General features: G+C 47.1%; 2 protein-coding genes across 2 annotated transcripts in view; one reads left to right on the forward strand and one right to left on the reverse strand.

The window, feature by feature from the left end:
• IFT140 (intraflagellar transport 140) overlaps positions 1 to 17744 on the reverse strand; it is a 1373663-nt gene that overhangs the window by 231862 nt on the left and 1124057 nt on the right. The window lies entirely within an intron of this gene.
• TMEM204 (transmembrane protein 204) overlaps positions 1 to 17744 on the forward strand; it is a 167285-nt gene that overhangs the window by 12574 nt on the left and 136967 nt on the right. Inside the window, exon 2 of the mRNA XM_086941300.1 lies at positions 10494 to 11220. Within this exon, the coding sequence (XP_086797426.1) occupies positions 10956 to 11220 (265 nt within the window). The 5' untranslated portion in view covers positions 10494 to 10955. The remainder of the gene's footprint in view (positions 1 to 10493; positions 11221 to 17744) is intronic.

The following is a 17744-nucleotide window of genomic DNA, read 5'->3' on the forward strand; positions in this document are numbered from 1 at the left end:
CATGTGTGGGGAGGTGGGAGTGAGGTGCAACTGGGAGGCGGGAGGAGGGGGCAGCGAATGGGCAGTCAGGGGCGTGGAGCCGTAGGGGACGCAGTCAAGGGGCGGTGAGGGGCGACGAAGGAAACAGAAGGCAAAAGGGCATAACAATTGAGGGGGAAACGAGTGGCACAGAGGGCAGAAGGGTCACAAAAAGGGCAAAAAGGTCACAAGAATACAGGGGGAAACGAGTGGCACAGAAGGCAAAAAGGTCACAGGAAGGGCAAAAGGTCACAAAAAACGGGGGGAAACGAGTGGCACAGAGGGAAAAAGGTCACAAGAAGGGCAGAAATGTCACAAAAAAGGGGGGGAAACAAGTTGCACAGAAGCCAGAAAGGTCACAGAAATGCAGGGGCAGCTAAGCAACAGAAGGCAAAAACGGCAGAGAGACACGGGGGCCTACGAGGGGAGCAGAAGGAAAAACCGGGCAGAGAGACACGGGGCAGCGAGGGGAGCAGAAGGGAAACCGGGCAGAGAGACACGGGGGCAGCGAGGGAGAGAACGGGCACAGGCGGTGCTCCGCGGGGGAGCGACCTACCTGGAAGGGTCAAGCCTATGTCTCTTGGCCAGGAGTCGTAGTCTCTCCGGCAAGGTCCACACTGTCTCTGTCCTAGATCCGCGAATGACCCAGGCACTTCTGCCCCCTGTTCACTGCCACTCGGTCACTGGGGAAGTCAACAGGAACTTGCACAGCCCAGTGCCACCTGGAAGACAACAACATCTTGGACCCGTCCCAATCCGGGTTCAGACGAAACCACAGCACCGAGACAGCCCTCATCGCCGCCACAGATGACATCAGGCGTCAACTAGACAACGGCGAAACATCAGCCCTCATCCTCCTGGACCCGTCAGCTGCCTTCGACGCGGTCTGCCATCGCACTCTAAAGACACGCCTCCTAGAAGCCGGAATCCAAGAGAAGGCCCTTGATTGGACCACGTCCTTCCTCTCCGGCAGAACAAAGAGCGTCCGCCTCCCGCCCTTCCGATCCAAGGCCACTGACAAAATCTGCGGCGTCCCCCAGGGCTCATCCCTCAGCCCGACGCTGTTCAACATCTACATGGCCCCCCTCGCACAAGTGGCCCGCCAACACGACCTCAACGTCATCTCCTACGCTGACGACACCCAGCTCATCCTCTCCAAGGACCTGCACACCGACAAAACCAACCTCCACGAGGGAATGAAGGCCGCCGCCGACTGGATGAGGAACAGCCGTCTGAAGCTGAACTCGGACAAGACGGAGTTACTCATCCTCGGACCCACCCCCTCAGCCCTGGACGACTCCTGGTGGCTGACCACACTGGGAACAGCACCGACACCCACCGACCATGCACGCAACCTAGGATTCATCTTCGACTCCTCCCTCTCCATGTCTAAACAGGTCAACGTCATCTCCTCCTCCTGCTACAACACCCTCCGCATGCTCCGCAGGATCTACAAGTGGATCCCGACCGAAACAAGAAGAACGGTGACACAGGCCCTCGTCAGCAGCAGACTCGACTACGGCAACGCACTCTACGCAGGAATCCCAGCCAAACACCTACGACGACTACAACGCATCCAAAACGCCTCCGTCTAACTGATCGTCATCGTCCCCCGCCGCAGCCACATCACCCCCCACCTGAGAGACCTACACTGGCTCCCTGTCGACAAGAGGATCACCTTCAAGCTCCTCACCCACACACACAAAGACTCAGCTTCTACACCCCCACTCGCCAGCTCCACTCCGCCAGCCTCGCCCTCGCCGCTGTCCCCCGCATCCACTGAACAACCTCCAGTGGCAGATCCTTCTCCTACCTCGCCGCGAAGACCTGAAACACCCTCCCTACCCACCTACGGCAGAACCAAGACCTACTCGCCTTCAGAAGACTCCTCAAGACCTGGCTCTTCGAGCAGTAGCGGCACCCCCTCCCCTCAGCGCCTTGAGACCCTCACGGGTAAGTAGCGCGCTTTACAAGTACTCTGATTGATTGATTGAGCACTCCTCAGCTCCTGGAAGGAGTTTCACAAGCAGTTTTCGTTCCTGCAGGCATGCACATCTTGCAATCTAGCTAAGGCCTCATCAGCAGCCAGGCATCCTGGGGGGCCTTCATAATCCCTAAGGCAGCAGACCAAGGTGTCCCACAGTCACTTTGGTTTTGTGCGCTGTCTCGTGAGGCCGTTCACCATGTGGCATCCAGCTCTCTCCAATGTGCCTGACCCAAGGGTAGAACAAGGAGATCCCTCCTGACTACAGCCTTACTACATAGGAGCATCGGACCCTTGCCCACCCCTCTCAATAGGAGTCTCTTGGCAGGGGGGCCTGTGGAAGGCACACAGGTCCTCAGAGCTGGACTGATGTAGACCCATGTCCGGTATGTATGCGACGGTTCGTCTCTGGGATGTGTTCTCTCTCGGCCACTCTCCAAATGTTGCTCACGGGACAGCGCTGCCGCTTCTCTGGGGACTGGGGCCCATCCCGTCGCCCCACCTTATCCGAGTTCGCACTAGTGATTCCCTTTGGGCCACAGGAGCAATGCAAGCTGTCGGCCTGGGTCTGTTAAAAGTTGTCTATTGCCGCCCCTCCCGGGCATCACAGCGCCACTGCCGGAGGGTCCGCCATGCTGTCCCAACACCTCCAATCAGACCCTGTCTTGCCAGGCACTCACCGGCCCAGGGAGAATCTGGCGCAAGCGGTGCTGCCTCCACTCGTGTTGTACAGCGTAATCTTCACACCCAGGGGTTGCAACAGCCCCAGGCCCAGGATCAGGGTTACGGCCCAGTCTGCAGCCCTTGATTCCTCATGGCTAAACATCTCCTAGGGCCCAGGGGGGTCGTCTCATGGCCCCCCTGCATTGTGGTTCGCGAATGGGCGCACACAGGGAGGGTGACAGCTCCGGATGATTGGAGATTAGCACAGGATTTTTATTTCGACAGCAGGAGCTCCACTAGGAGAGTCTAATCGGCCATCTTGTTTTGCCACGCCTTTGACACTGCTGAAAATAAGCTCCTATCAAGAAATCTGTGGGGTGGAGGACTCTATCCCCTTCATCATCCTACAAAAAAATCTGTCTGCCACGGTTCCTGTGCCCATGGTGATAGGTAACCTGTACTCTGCTCCCAGGGGCCCAGGAACGCCCCACGGATTCCCCATCTAGCCTGATGCGTCAGTATTTTTTTTTTATTGTAAATGGCTTTTGTGTCAAAGGCAAAGAGTTACCTTAACAGCAATTGCTGCATACTTTCCTTCACGGCAGAGTATTTCAAATGTTATCGCTCTGAACACCATAATTAAAATGTTTTGAAGGCAGCACCCCTCTTAAACTTTATCGAAGACCTCTGCTTTAGGAATCTGTTGCAGCGAGTCTCAAAACCGACTCCACCAACTGAAGATGTAATGTTGGATTTCTGCTCAATCACATATGAAAGGGTTGGGCCAGAGTAGAATTAGCTATACTGTACATCTGACATGTGTCTGACCCTTTTCAAGTTCTGCTAAAGTATCAGACACCGAGCAGTCAGAAAATCGGAAATGTTCCCTTTAGAGTAACTACAGTGCCTATTAGGAGTTGGACGAATTTGGCAATGCCCGCTTTCTTAAGCCCCATTTAAGAAGGGGGGAGATGAAGGATAATTTCATAAGATTTCGTACTTTACTGCAAGTTTCAGACATATTAGAAATTGTCCACAGATTGTGGGACTATTCTGCAAATTCGGTGGCTGGGTTTCCAGGCAGAGTGAATGAATGAAAGAGGACACAATGGAGGAAGTACGAATGGCACCTAACAAGCAGCCATTTATTTATTTTTAGAGTTTTATATAGCGCGAACTTGAACCGATTAGGTTATCAGAGCGCTTTACATAGCACCAGTTCCGTTACATGTTATCAAAGCACTTTACATAGAATCAGTTACGTTACACATTGCAGGAACACATTTCTTTTTGTTCTAGTGAATAGGGTCTACGCTTGCTAGCATCACTGACTATTCTGTGGACTCCTGCACTGTGATGGCACATCAGCTAAGATGGTCCACACACACACAGAGTATTTTGAGGGACAGTCACCCAGTGAACGTTGTCTCCCACTCCCTGTGAGTGGGTGTGGGTCCTACACCACCCCTCAGTCTTCCTGAGAGGTGTTCTGGTCACGGGGCCCTGTCTTCTGCGAACGATCCATCAGTATGCAATGCCACAGTCTGTGGAGTGTCACTCATAAAGGAGTAGGTCTCACTCCTAAGCAGGACAGCGTATCATATGGGTTGACAATGTATAGTGTCTCACCCACCCAAAATAAATGCCGCTAAAGTTAATGCCTCTACTTGGGTTTTAGTGGCGCAGATAGCGCCATTTGCTTCTTTACTGAAGACACCACGTTAACGTGCACTAAAAGCATTTATTTCTGCTGTTTTATATAGCGCTGACTCAACATGAAGGTACTGGATCTCTTTACATGAAGACTAGGTACATTACACAAGGACATATTCATTTTTGGTAGGCATGGGATGAGGAAGTAATTTGCCCACAGGGTGTTGACGAATCTGGGATTCGAACCTTGTTCACCAGTTCAAAAGTCGGCAGCTCTGGCCTTACGCCACTGTGCGATGCAGAGCCAGATTGTGCTCTCTCAGGGCCCAATCATGTGAACAATTTGGGGGGAATGGCAAGCCTTGTTTAAGTGACTATGACCACATACACAGGCAACAACAGACCGCTCCCGTTACAATTCTGGTCAATGGGCAGATCACCCTGACTAGACATAGGATGGAGAGCGGCCGACTTTGAAGCTGGGGAACCGGGTTCGAGTCTCGGCAGGGACGCTCAAACATACTGTGATTCTGGGCAAATCACCTACTCTCTCCTTGCCTAAAAATGAATGTGTTAGTCTACTCTGATATCTTCGGGTCGAGTTCGCGCTATATAAAACTGCAAAAAAAACTGATTTCCCACGGTTATTCTTCATACTCGACCCCTTAGCTTGCACTACGCACGGCCTCTGCGACGACTCTAGCCTGGAACACCTCCTTCACCTCAGTGAAATTAAGGGCGACCCCTACACTGGCACTGGGCCCAGTAGGCTGGAGACTCTGCCCTAATCTGAAGTGACGTCTACTCTGTTTTGCGGCAGCAGCACTTTTCTTTAATCACAAGAACCCACCCCTAAATGCTCTGTAACAGATTGTGTTCCAGAGATCGGCTGCTAACTGAATGCGATAATGAAACCCAGTCTTTAACGACTAACCTGCAATCTTATCTCCTCTCAATCTGTAGTAGGATTGAGACCAAATGTATCAAAAATTCCACCCCTAATCTTCCACCCAAATGAACACCTATTGTACCAGCAAAGCTGGAAGGGAATCACTATAAATCACAAGAAGGGTCCGTAATATGCCGTTAATGTGCGGACTCTGCCAGCACCTGGTTCAGTATACCACCCACACCTTATCCGCCCTGTACCTCACTATTCCGCTGTGTCAACTACTACCAGTCTGACAATTATGCATTTATTTCCCCAGAATGTCGCTTTCATCAGCTGCAGGACCCACTGAGCCGCGACTATCTGTTTCGGTGTCCAGCCCTCGTCCGTGGCAGAGCCCACTCCGGATCTGCCACAGGGGGTTTCTCGCCCCAGTGAGCAGTGCCAGTGAACACCCACCGGTACGTGCAGCGAGCTTTCTGGGAAGGAAGCGGAAGGTGCAGATGTGCCGCTTCCGCACCAGCCCTCATCTCCCACGAGCGAGCGTGACGTGCGTGCGCTCGGAGAGAAACCCTAAACGAAAACCGGCGCGTACACCGACTGGCCAAACTTGGTGCCCTTCCAGGGCACTTAATAGTGACAAATGGTGGGAAAGCCAGATGTCCCGCTGCAGAGAGAGGGGTGGTCCAGTTCAGGTTCCATCTTGTCGGAAATCCCAGCTTGGCATTACACTCCAGCCGAGCTCATCTGGCTTATCGGTACTCCTAACCGCCTGACCCATTCTTCACAGGGGCGACAGAGTTAACGTGGTCGTGCTGACTGCCGTGGGTTATGAAAGATGCAAGGTATACCGTGCCAGCAATAGCTATTAAATAGAAGCAGGGGTATAGATGAGGAAAGATGGGTTTGGTTACCATTACTCATCAATGTATGAACTGTCCTTCTTAGAACTAGGGGCACCCCTGCCACCTAGTGATGAGACCGGAAAGTTATTTTTAAAGTTGTGCAAAACCGGCCTCGCGTAAACATACACGAGAGCCACCGGCTCTCCTACCGTGCACATGCCCCGCCCGACTATTATATGATCTGTTTAATATTCTGACCAGTGGCAGAGGGCGTGGTAGGAGTGTCCTGGGAACCTCCGAGAGCCTTGGGTTAGGAATACAGAAGCCACAAAGGTCACATTCTCACACTCCAGTGTCCTTGCTCTCGCTTACTGCCCATCAGTGGGTACATTGTCCAACGAGCACAGAAAGGGAGGAGAAAAACAGAAGCACCGGGCAGCCGTTATCTTTATGTGAACACATCTCTAAAGAGAGAATGCACATTCCTTCTAGAGAGGGTGTGGCTAGAAAGTAGAGCCTCTCCAGAAATGCACGTGGGTTACTTAGCTCACCTCCTGCCTCTTCGGATGTCTCCGACATGCATGCCTGGGGAAAGCAAGGGAAGCTGCTTGAGGTCTGCTAGAGAGTGAGAGAGTCTTTGCAAGAGAAGCATAGAATGAGGACAGTTGGATGCCGGGTGCTATTTACCAAGTGGTGCAGAAGGCTGCCCTGCATTGCTCTACACAACTGTGAAAGACGGAAGGTACAAAAAAAACTAATTTCCTTGCTACTGTCCGAATCCAAATCTGAAAACAAGCTCAACATCCATCTCATGAAGAAGTTCCCAGGCTAGGGAGACTTCAAGGCGCAGGAAGACAACCAGGAGATGTCCCTGTTAGGGTGACGAAACTTGGACCTTTGGGACAAAGGAGGTTTTTAGCCAAACATCGTCTTTGTGAAAGATGATACGTTTAAAAGTATAGAAGCCCTGTAGCTCAATGAGACTACACCTTGTAGAAGTGCCAACTTTTAAGAAAGACGTTTTACATCCAATGAGGTCATAGGTTCCAACTGATTCTAGGTTGGATGGAAGAGGATAAGAAGTTCAAATTCAATCTGTCAGAACATCACCTGGCCTATGGGGTGGGAGATAGAGAAGTCCAATCAGTTGACCTCGACGAAATTCTGTTGTCCACAGTACACTTAAAAGAATCAATCTACTTGAAGAGTGCATACGTGCATTACCATATCCACTCGATTCTGTAATGGGTCCTCGTGTGGGACTTCTGGCAGCTACCAGGACATTCTGAACATCACAGGAAGGTTCTAGATGAGTGATGGTCAGCTCTACAGGAACCATGCACTCAAGATATGCCGCTGCAATGTGGGATGCAGAATGCTCCTTTTGGCTATCAACAGGGATTGCGTTTCATTGTACGCTGCAGAGATTTCCCCCCTACGTCAGATATAATAGCTACAATAACCAGAATTAGGAGGGACAGGTCGAGCCACCTGGATGACTGATTTCCATAGATTGTCCTTAATTTTCTGGAGAACTTTATGAGAGTATCTGCCCAGGGAGAAGGCAAAGAGGAACTTCCTTGACCAGCTGATCGGAACATCGTCTCTCTCAGAAATGGGACATACTCAGGAGGCAAAGTTCTTGTATTGGGTGCAGGTGGGAGGCAAAGAGTTGTAACTAATGTGGTGACGCCAAGCATTAAAGATAGAGTTGTGGACTGCCCCACTGACTTCCCACTCATGAGGAGTGTAGACACTGTCTGCTCCAAGGCCAAGCATCCCTACAAAGTGGGATGGCAGAAGGAAGACATTCTGAAAGATCAAACACTGCCAGATCTTCATTGGCAGAAGGCAGAATTGGAAGGCATGACTGTTGCCTTGTATATGTTTGGAGGAAATAGGGCTGTAGTATTTTCCAGAAGAATCATGACCACTTTGGACTTGGTTAAAGGCAGAAAAGACTTTGGAGGCAACAATCCATTTTCATTGACATGCGTAAATGGAGGCATGTATCTGACCTGTCATATAAAGGGCTGATGTTGCAGTCCGGTCAGTGGATACCACAATCAAACTCCAAAGAATCTGTTGTTATGGAAACATGGTGCTCAACAAGTGAAAAAAGCTACCCACTTACAGGCCAGGAGCATAGGTCAATCACCTATAAACAGTAGCTAAGTTAAGAGGACAAATATAAACTTTAAAGGAGGGTTCAGAAACTGCTCCGTGCACTATCTGAAGCTGTACAGAGTGCCACTATAGCCGGGCATGAGGGACCATCCCATGCAAGATTGTTGTAGGGTCTGACAAGACCAGGCTATAATGACGCCTGCAGCAGCAAAGACAGGACCAGTGTCCCCATGCCCAAAATGATCATGTATAGAGTATACGGACCCCAAACTGGAGAGACTTATTTCAACCAGTTATTGCTTAGGGTGAAAACCCCAACTCAAAATGAGATAATGGATATAAGGCCTAAACCACAGCTTCAACAACGGGAATCGTAACAAACAGGTGGGTAGGTCCTAACTCAGGGAATATCAGGGCTTCAAGTTCCAGTCCAACTCAGCAAGAAGCACAGAAAAGACCAGCGGAAGAGCACAGTGTGGGAGAATGGTGCATTAAACTTCAGTTCGTCCTAGCAGGAGGTAGCACGCTGAGTTGTTTATAAGCCATGCGTGGGACAGTGATTAGCCCTTTAAGTAGCCCTTTTCTAGAAAGGTGAACTGTAGAAAAAAAGTAGCAAACCAAGTTTAAGTGACAATCCCTACCAGCCTGCAGCACCATCAAGACCAGTGAAAGATGTCTAGGTGTGGGGCAGGCATCAGGATCTCTCACGGTCAGCAGCATCAGAGAACAGTGTAAAAGCACTACATCTGTGAAAGCACTGACCTTCAGATAAGCGTCTCTCACAGCAGGATGTGCTGCAGAGAGCAGAGGAAAAGCAGCCACTATTTGACACCAAAATCCACAAGAATTCGGGCCCTTTTTGTAGACAATTCTACGAGAACTTAAAGCCTGGGTGATTAACCCTACTTACTACGTTAGGAGTATTTCAGAGGTTGTAAAGGGCTATTAATATACTTTTCGCTTGAAATAGTGTATAGGAAGGCACCTCAGTGGGCAACATATGTTTAGCTTCTGGACTGGTAAGGCCCAAGTTTGCCTCATGAAAGTTTTGATCATATGTTTGTATTTTAAAGTTTTATGTTATTGCAACAGTATTTCCTACCTTATGTGACAGTGAAGGTCAATGCCCCCCAACTGGAGGAAATGTAGAAAACTAAAGAAGAAAAAATACACTCAGAAAGCGTCTGGCAATTCAAAGGCCCAAATGCCTGTTCTTCACAGCAGGCGGCGCTGTGGAGAACAGACATAAGCAGCAACCACCGGAAATCTACCGGCATACCCACAGTTCTGCCCAGAAGAAGGTCTTGTAGATTGCAGCGGAAAAGCATAAACAATGACTGGAGAGGTTGAATTACTCTCCATCAGCAAGAGACTCTAGGGAAATGGCGGATTTGCTTACACATGTCATATATGAGGCATGTCCTTGATCCCAACCTCTACATACATGCTAAATGGGACTCCAGGTTGGTGGCCGTGTTTAAGGTAAAGGCCCAAAACATAAATCCATGTAACCCCAGCTATTCTCCTTAAAGAGTGCGTGCGTTCTCTGTTGACAGGCACACCTAACACGACTGAAAAGAGATTCCCTCACAATCATCTCTACCAGAAAAAAAAAATCACCCCGAGCCAGATTTTTCAGAGGGAGGTGGGCCCTGGGGGAGGGATAACAGCAGGGTCGGTTCGATCCAGATCTGAAACAATCCATTGAGCTCCGCCGGAGTTTCTGCCTGTACTGTGGGGTGGCTGGGAAAGTAATCCTGGAATAGGACGGGGGGGGATGGGAACGGAGAGGAAGAGATTAGAACAAGTCTTCAGTAGTCTTTCCCAGCCTCCTTCCTCTCAGGAAACATATCCTGCACATGTCTGGCTGAGCGGTGGCAGGAGCCTGTGTTTGCTGCAGTCCTCGGATACGCCCGAAGCTCGACCAAAAAAATAAAACTGTCATTTCCCCTTGACTGAGCTGAGGGGAAAAAACAAAACAAAAAAAACACCGCAGCAAGGACCTGTGCTTTAGTCCCTGAACACCAGCCCAGGCGGCAGGTCTCCACAGAGCAGCCGAGGTCTAGCACGGCCTGACAGCAGCACTGAAACCCAGCCAGCACCCACTGCACCAGCCACCCCTGCAAATCGGTCCCTTGGAATTGGAAGGCCAGTCATGTTTCTAGAATTGGCCAGCAGTGCCCCACTGTAGTTAGCATTCAGCTGGAGAAACAATTTGTGGACACTGGGGTCTTAACTGGGTGGTAGACGCATTAAGGCTTGCCCACCCCCTTGGAAATAGTCTTCACGTCTTCTCTTTCCTAATTTTTTGCAGCTTGAACGTCGTGGAGGGGTTCTCGGCTTCGCCAGTGGATGGACTGCATGAACAGCCGCCCAGCATCTGCAGATCCACGACATCCTTGAAGAAAGCAGCAGCAGGCCTTTGAGGAAAATCACCTCGCCCCACTACCCAGTCTGGAGTAGTCTGTGCCTCTGTACCCTCCTCTCACAGCCTGACACGAATGGATGCCCTCATTCATTGGATCTCTGGCACGGAGATCGCTCTACAGGAGTGTGGATAAGAGTAAAGTCACTTGGACACTGGACATCTCAGGACATTCCTCACAACCTCTGGGCTCTGAGCTTACTCTGTGGACCTGAGAATGAATGGTGATGTCCTTTAGCGGCCCCTCACACTGATCTTGTGGCTTTTTTCCAATCAAAGCACCTGCCAAGCGACCCCTGTCTACGAGCTGAGGGTCCCCGGCACCAGAGGCTCAGGTTCAAAGAGCGGGCTATGACTGTGCAGAAGCTGGTGGCCACAGCAGTGGCAGTGGCTCTGGTTTCATTGATTCTCAACAATGCAGCTGCCTTCACTCCCAACTGGGTGTACCAAACGCTGGAGGATGGACGCAAGCGCAGCGTGGGTCTGTGGAAGATGTGCTTGCAGGCCAGAGGGACTGCCAGCGGCAAGCCTGGTCAAACGGACGAGAGATCCTGCGAGACAGTGAGCTGGGGCTCTGAGTCGGCTGGGCTGCAAGAATCTCGCAGCACCGTCAAATGTAAGTTTACTTTGGCTTTTACCAATGTTTCAATGAACGATAAAACTGCAAGACTTCCCCTGAAATATTCTGCCCACTTCCACTAGCGTACAGGAATCTCAGTAATACTGATATACTAGGATTCCTGGATCATCCTGTCTGGCAACACAAATCCTGCACAAACTGTTCTATGCTGAAGTACTATACACCCCTGGATCACAGTATCAACTCTGTATTATCATACAATACTTTTAGCCCTAGAGTCATTACATAAGACCGCCTGATGTTAGCAGGACTCTTCTTTTTACTAAGGTACAAAGATCTTTGGGCCATCACGTCTTGGTAGTAGATATATGGTCCCAAAATCAATCAAGGGGTTTTCAAGTGCATTAACACAACAGTAGTTCCTAGATCACAGTGGGATTTTACCCCAAGATGCTGCTCGGCCAAATGCACTAATATAGCTGCGGTTCCTCTTTCATAGCTAATCTAGTGCATTTGGCCAACCTGCAGCATGAGGTGAAATCCCACAGTAATCCAGGAACTACTGTTATGTTAAAGCACTTGACAACCCCTAGATTGATATTGGGCCTCGTGGAGACCAGCTTTGACTGCATCCCATGGGGAGCCAGTCAAATAAGTACTGTGTGTGGAAGATTATAACATCTAACCCATATGTTTAATTTCACTAGTTTTAAAGCATTCATTAACTCTTGTGAAACTATGAAAACAATTACAATAATCGGATATAAATCATATCTTCATATGTTAATATATAGCCTTGTCATTAGTTTTGTCACATTTTCCTCAGCTTTCTCAATGAACGTATTATTCAAACTTAAGTGACCAGGATTGCATTTTACATGTTAGTTCCGTAATTCACAAAAAAACTCAAAGTCAATTTCTACCCACTGTCCATATTTTAATATAGCCTATCAAAGTTTTTAACTATTTTGCAACTGAACTACACGGGCATCACTTGGTTATATTTTGAGGACTGTTGAATGAGCATCAGCTACTTGGCCTGCATTTACATTTTGCCCAAGGTGCAGTTTCCATTACATCTGAATTGAATTGCATGCCGTTTCACCAATGTGTTCTCATTGCAATACATTAAGGCTGTTGGGGGAAGTTAAAGTGGAAAGGGCTTAAAGTGGGCCGATCTGTGTCAAAATATCACACCAAGGCTGAAAAAATTATGAAGACAGGAGCACACAGTCTTACAGACATTCAACACAGATAAAATACAATTTGACACACTGTGAAACAATTTGTATTAATGTCAGTTGCAAAAATCTACCCACTTACATCACTGGCCCGAGTGAATGCCCATTAAGGACATTTGTTTAATACTAGCACATCCTTTGTGAGTTTTATCAACATCAACAAATGCTACTATTGGTGCCACATATCAACAACATCAAATGATGATCAGCAAGATTTGTAAATGATTATCATTAACATGAATTTGTCATCTTCACCAACGCCTATGAAAGATAGTTGGTAAATTCTATAACTTGCATTAAAGGCTAATGGAAGGGACGCTAATAAATCCAAGAGTTGCACCAGTGATATTCGATGACGGTTTGGATCAACTGCCATTTTAATTATGAGTGACATTCAGAAATCTCGTCAGCAGTCCAAAAGGACAGCCAGACATAGCTGTTCAGTATAAGTTATCCTGAGTGGTTTCTTAGGAGAGGATATCACCCTGGCAGATTCCTTGTGGACTAGTGTCCCTGAGCCCGGAATTACCAGCGGTAGGAACATTGGGCCCAATGTTAGCAGGTGAGCTTCTGCATCCAGTAAAACCTCTTTATACTTTGGAGAAAGTGTTGTGGGCACAGCCCAGCCCCTACTTGCCCCCTTCCTCATGAAGTGGGGAAAATGATATGCTCCCACAGTCACAGGGGACCCTTGTCCTGCCCTCCCAAACCTACCATATGAGGCCTGCCTTGGCATGACACGAAGACTCGTCCTTGAACACAAACAGTTTATCTGGGCGAGTCCACATCCCTCCACACAAACGGAAGCAAACACCTTTCAAGACAATCAAGTATTGCATCAATCCCTTGCCAGACCCACCTATTTGTCACACTACAGAAGTGTCAATCGATCTACTTCTTCAGTGAAAAATAGAAAGGATTCGACAGCACATGTACAAAAACAAGTCTGCTTCTTCTCTTATGACCACCCCTTGTGCAGAATAGAACAACAGTCAGACTTCAAAGACTTATTTATTGCAGACCTTGTGAACATGCAAAATTTGCTGAAAGCTAAAATGTATTACACTCAAAGTTAATCAAAGCTCTCTCGTACACATTGTATTGAATGCCTTTCTCACACATGCTTTCTGGTATTGCTGGACTTCTCAGCAGTCTTTGATACAGTCAACTATCAAACCCTAATATGCATTTAAAAGACTCAAATTGGATTCACAGGCAATGTCATTCACTGGTTCTCCTCCTACCTTTCCAACCAACACCACTTTGTTGACATGGGCACCCCCAGATCCTAAAAGATCTCTATCACCTGCGAGGTTCCCCTTGGTTTTATAATGTCCTGTGTCATCTTCATCCTCTACATGTAAAAGCTTGGCACAGTACTCAAAGATAACAGCATCACGTTTCACCAATATGCTGATGATCTAAAACTCAAACTCTTCTGGTTCAGACATCCAGTGTCTCAAACACTGCCTGCACATCATCCAGGCCTGGACGTCCAGTGTCTACCTAAAGCTTAACCAAACCATGACAGAATTCCTATTATTTGGTAAGAACAACAAACAAAAAGCAATACAAAGCTGTCTCGATTACATGAACCTTGATCTCTTTGAACCCCAACCTTCACCAAATGCCAATTCACTTGGATTCGTCCTGTATACCAACCTCATCTTCAAGGAAAACATTGACAAAAAAATAAGGATGGCCTGCGACCAGCCCAGTCTTCAAAAGAAAGTGAAACTAGTTCTTCCAAAGACTAACTCCAAAACTGCTGTTCAAACCCTTGTAGTCTCACCTTTGGATAGTGATAACACACTTCTCCTTGACAAACCATACTCCACACTGGCCCTCTTTATGAGCATCATACATGCCACACCACAACTATTGAGGGCCTGAGGAAATATGATTGCATCACCCTCATCCTGACAGAACTCCAATGGTTCCCCTTGCCAGCCTGCACTACAACAAAAACCTGCTGCATCATTTGCACAGCCATCACAACCAGCAATTCTGCTTATATTGCAAAAAAGCACACAATCTCTGGTGGTAACGGCACACTAGCAGTCAGGATACCATGAGATAGCAAACTACGAAGTGTGAAAAAAAGAAAGAACACAACATGCATTTATGCACCCAGGATCTGGAACAATATTTCTGTATCCACCATGACCACCTCAATGCAGCTCCAATTTAGGAAGGATTTAATGGCATACATTTTTAAAGAACACTACATCACAATGCATTAAGTACAGCATTAACTTAGCAAAACAGCTACCATGCCTATCACTCGTTGACTTATGCTACTCTTTGACCCTGTATGGTGCTCCATTGCCTTTTGTATAGGTTTACGCTCTACAAATATCACATAAATACCGTTAGAGTCTCCCATCATTGCTTAGCAGAAGCAAGGCAGACTGTGTGAGGAGGGTTACGATTGTGAGAGGAGTAGACTGGTGGAATTGCAGGGAGTAAGGGGTTTCCAGGTACAGTAATGTAGTAGAAAAGAGGTTCCGTTAGTAGCAAAGTTAGAATATAATGGATGGGGCGCAGCCATTGAGGACAGAAAAATGGTTGAGAGCAGTGCCAACTGAGGGAGTTGGGGGGGGGGGGAGAGACAGTGTTTGGAGAATTTTGTAACAAGGAGGCACAATATATTTGAAGAGAATCCATTCCATTTGGATGCAAGTCAAAAGAAGGGGTGGGAGGGGGTTTAATAAAAGGCTGTTAGTATATTGGTAGGAAGCTGAATCCAGATAGATAGAAGAGGGAGGTAGAGGTACAGTAGTGGCAACAGAATAGGGTTAGAGTTTAGGCACTAAAAGGGGTGTGGGGACATAAGAAAGGGAAAGGGGGGCAGCAGTGCAAAATGAAGGAACTGCGGGAGAGAGGTACTGTTAGGAGATACCAGTTAATAAGGGTTATAACATTGTGAAATAAAATGTTGCGTGAAGAGAACCTATTCAATCCTGATTTCTACGTCCCTGCCTCCAATTCCATCATTTGGTGCCTTCACCTCCTTCCATGTTGTTCTGTTAAAGACTATAAACAAAAAGAAGTATCTAGATTGTTAGATTTCCCTAGTGCGCCACACACACCAGGTGATTCATAACACCACTGTGCTTCCTTCCCTTCAAAGGAATTACCAATGAAACTTAACTTTCACCATCGGTCTTCATTTGTAAAGGGGCACAAACCCCTTTGGGCTTTGATAAAAACTGCATATAGAGGGCAGGCTGATGGCAGTCCACTCACCTGGGAAAACGCATACAACGCACTTAGCATGGAAGAGGAATATGTGAACAAGTAACCAGCAAGATTAACACTTAATCTGAGGGGTGAAATGAAACTCACTGCTTTGGAAGAATAAAACTGAATGAGTTTAATATTTAATTATTGGACAGAAACTCCTCTAAGGAAAGAGAGGCTTTTTAGGGTACCTGAGTGTTGCACGATGTACTTCAAATAAAAATACAAAAACCAAGCAAGGCTCCGACAACCACAGATTCCCCGTGTTAATATACCACGTATTTACTCTAGGTATATGTGCATAATTATTTTGCTCAACCGGCACATACTGTCATTAACACAATCTATAACCCAGCTCCAATAAAGTATTGAAAACATAATAAAACAGTTATCCACTTCATGTAGTGATCTGTTACTTCATTTAAATCTTTTTTCATTGATAAGCTCACATATTAAAGCACCATCACATAGAAAAGTGTCCTTTTGGTGCATCATGAATTAAAACTATTTACATGGAAACAGCAACATATAAAAGTGTCCAACACATATTATCCTTTTTAACAAATTGAAGACTTCCTTCTTTTAAGTTGAAGAAATCAGTAGTTCATATGGGTTGGGGAATTCATTTGCAGTTTTTCTCCCCTTATTTCTTCAACGTCCTCAAAAATGTTTCTTGTGTATAGCAGCTCAGAGTCAGTGTGGGACTAGTCACCCTCAATCCACTTATGTACGCCAACGTGTTTCGATCCTTCAAAAAGGGCCTTTTTTTTATTAAGGTCTTCTTCAGGGCTAGCATTAGGATGTGTGACACCACTATACACATTTTGTTAATTACTAAGGGCACTGTGGTGAAAGACACAGGGAAACAGGTCAGTACGCCTGAATGAGATGTCTGAAATTTGTAAAATTTTGTCTGGCTACAAATCCCATGCTACTCGTCGTCCAAGACGCAAAATAATGGAGAGTCAGGAAATGCCCAAAAGAGACTGCCTTCCAGCCCAACTGAATAATGCTTCTGAGCAACGTGAGAGGAGAGTGCACTGGGAGTCTGTACCACAGGACTAAATCCCCCGAAAGGCGATAAAGAAGCGTACCAGGAGCCTGACTTCCAGTAACCAAGAGGAAGATTGAAAGCCCCACTACTTCATGTGCCTTCCAACTAACGCTATACAGGAGCCTGCTGGGAGTCTGACACCCAGGGCTAAAAGAGAGAGTCTTACTGGCAATTAGGCATAAGGACAGACGGCGAGCCACACTAAATGGAAGGACAATATTTAATTAGTTACCTCAATAATTTGCTTTGCTTCATGCACAGAATTAACGCTGGGACGGCACCTCGCTATCTTAGCGCTTTAGTCAAACAATACATCCCCACCCGTCTTCTCCGCTTGTCCACACAGGCCAAATTTGTAACTCCTAGGTTCAAACTGGCGAGGATGGGCGGTCGATCTTTTGCCCAGCTGGCCCCTCTTTTGTGGAATTCTTTACCTCTTTCACTCCGTCTTGAGTATAACTATGTCACTTTTCGGAAAGGCATCAAGACATGGCTATTCAATCGGTAAAATCCAATAGCTGTGCTCTCTCTTAACCTGTGTCCGCAGGCGCCGGGAAACCTCCGGGTAGCTGTTGCGCCTTTTATAAATTTAAATATAATAATAATAATAATAATAATTCATTCAGTAAAGCCCTCATGCTCTATGCAATAAGATTATTGATCATTTTTTTGCTCATCACTTAGGCCAAGCAACTTTTGAAAGTCCTCATGACAACTTTAAAATGCACATATTTAAGGTAGAATAGGGGGATCATCAGCAACAATTCTTTTACAATAATGTTTTGAAATTAAAGTATTTAAACAACTGTTTTCTGATTTATGAAATATTCTTCTCATAGGGCCCCACACTGTTACACCAAATTATAAGTAATATGAAAGGACAAAATTGGAATTTTATATATTTTTAATTATTTGTTTGTCTTTTTTTCCCACTTTTTCCACCCCTTCCTTGAGATATTCTTGTTGAATATTCCTATCGGTATTGACCTGTTTTCCTGTGTATTTCACCACAATGCCCTCTG

Source organism: Lissotriton vulgaris, chromosome 10, assembly GCF_964263255.1.
Source record: "Lissotriton vulgaris chromosome 10, aLisVul1.2, whole genome shotgun sequence".
Classification (NCBI taxonomy): Eukaryota; Metazoa; Chordata; class Amphibia; order Caudata; family Salamandridae; genus Lissotriton; species Lissotriton vulgaris.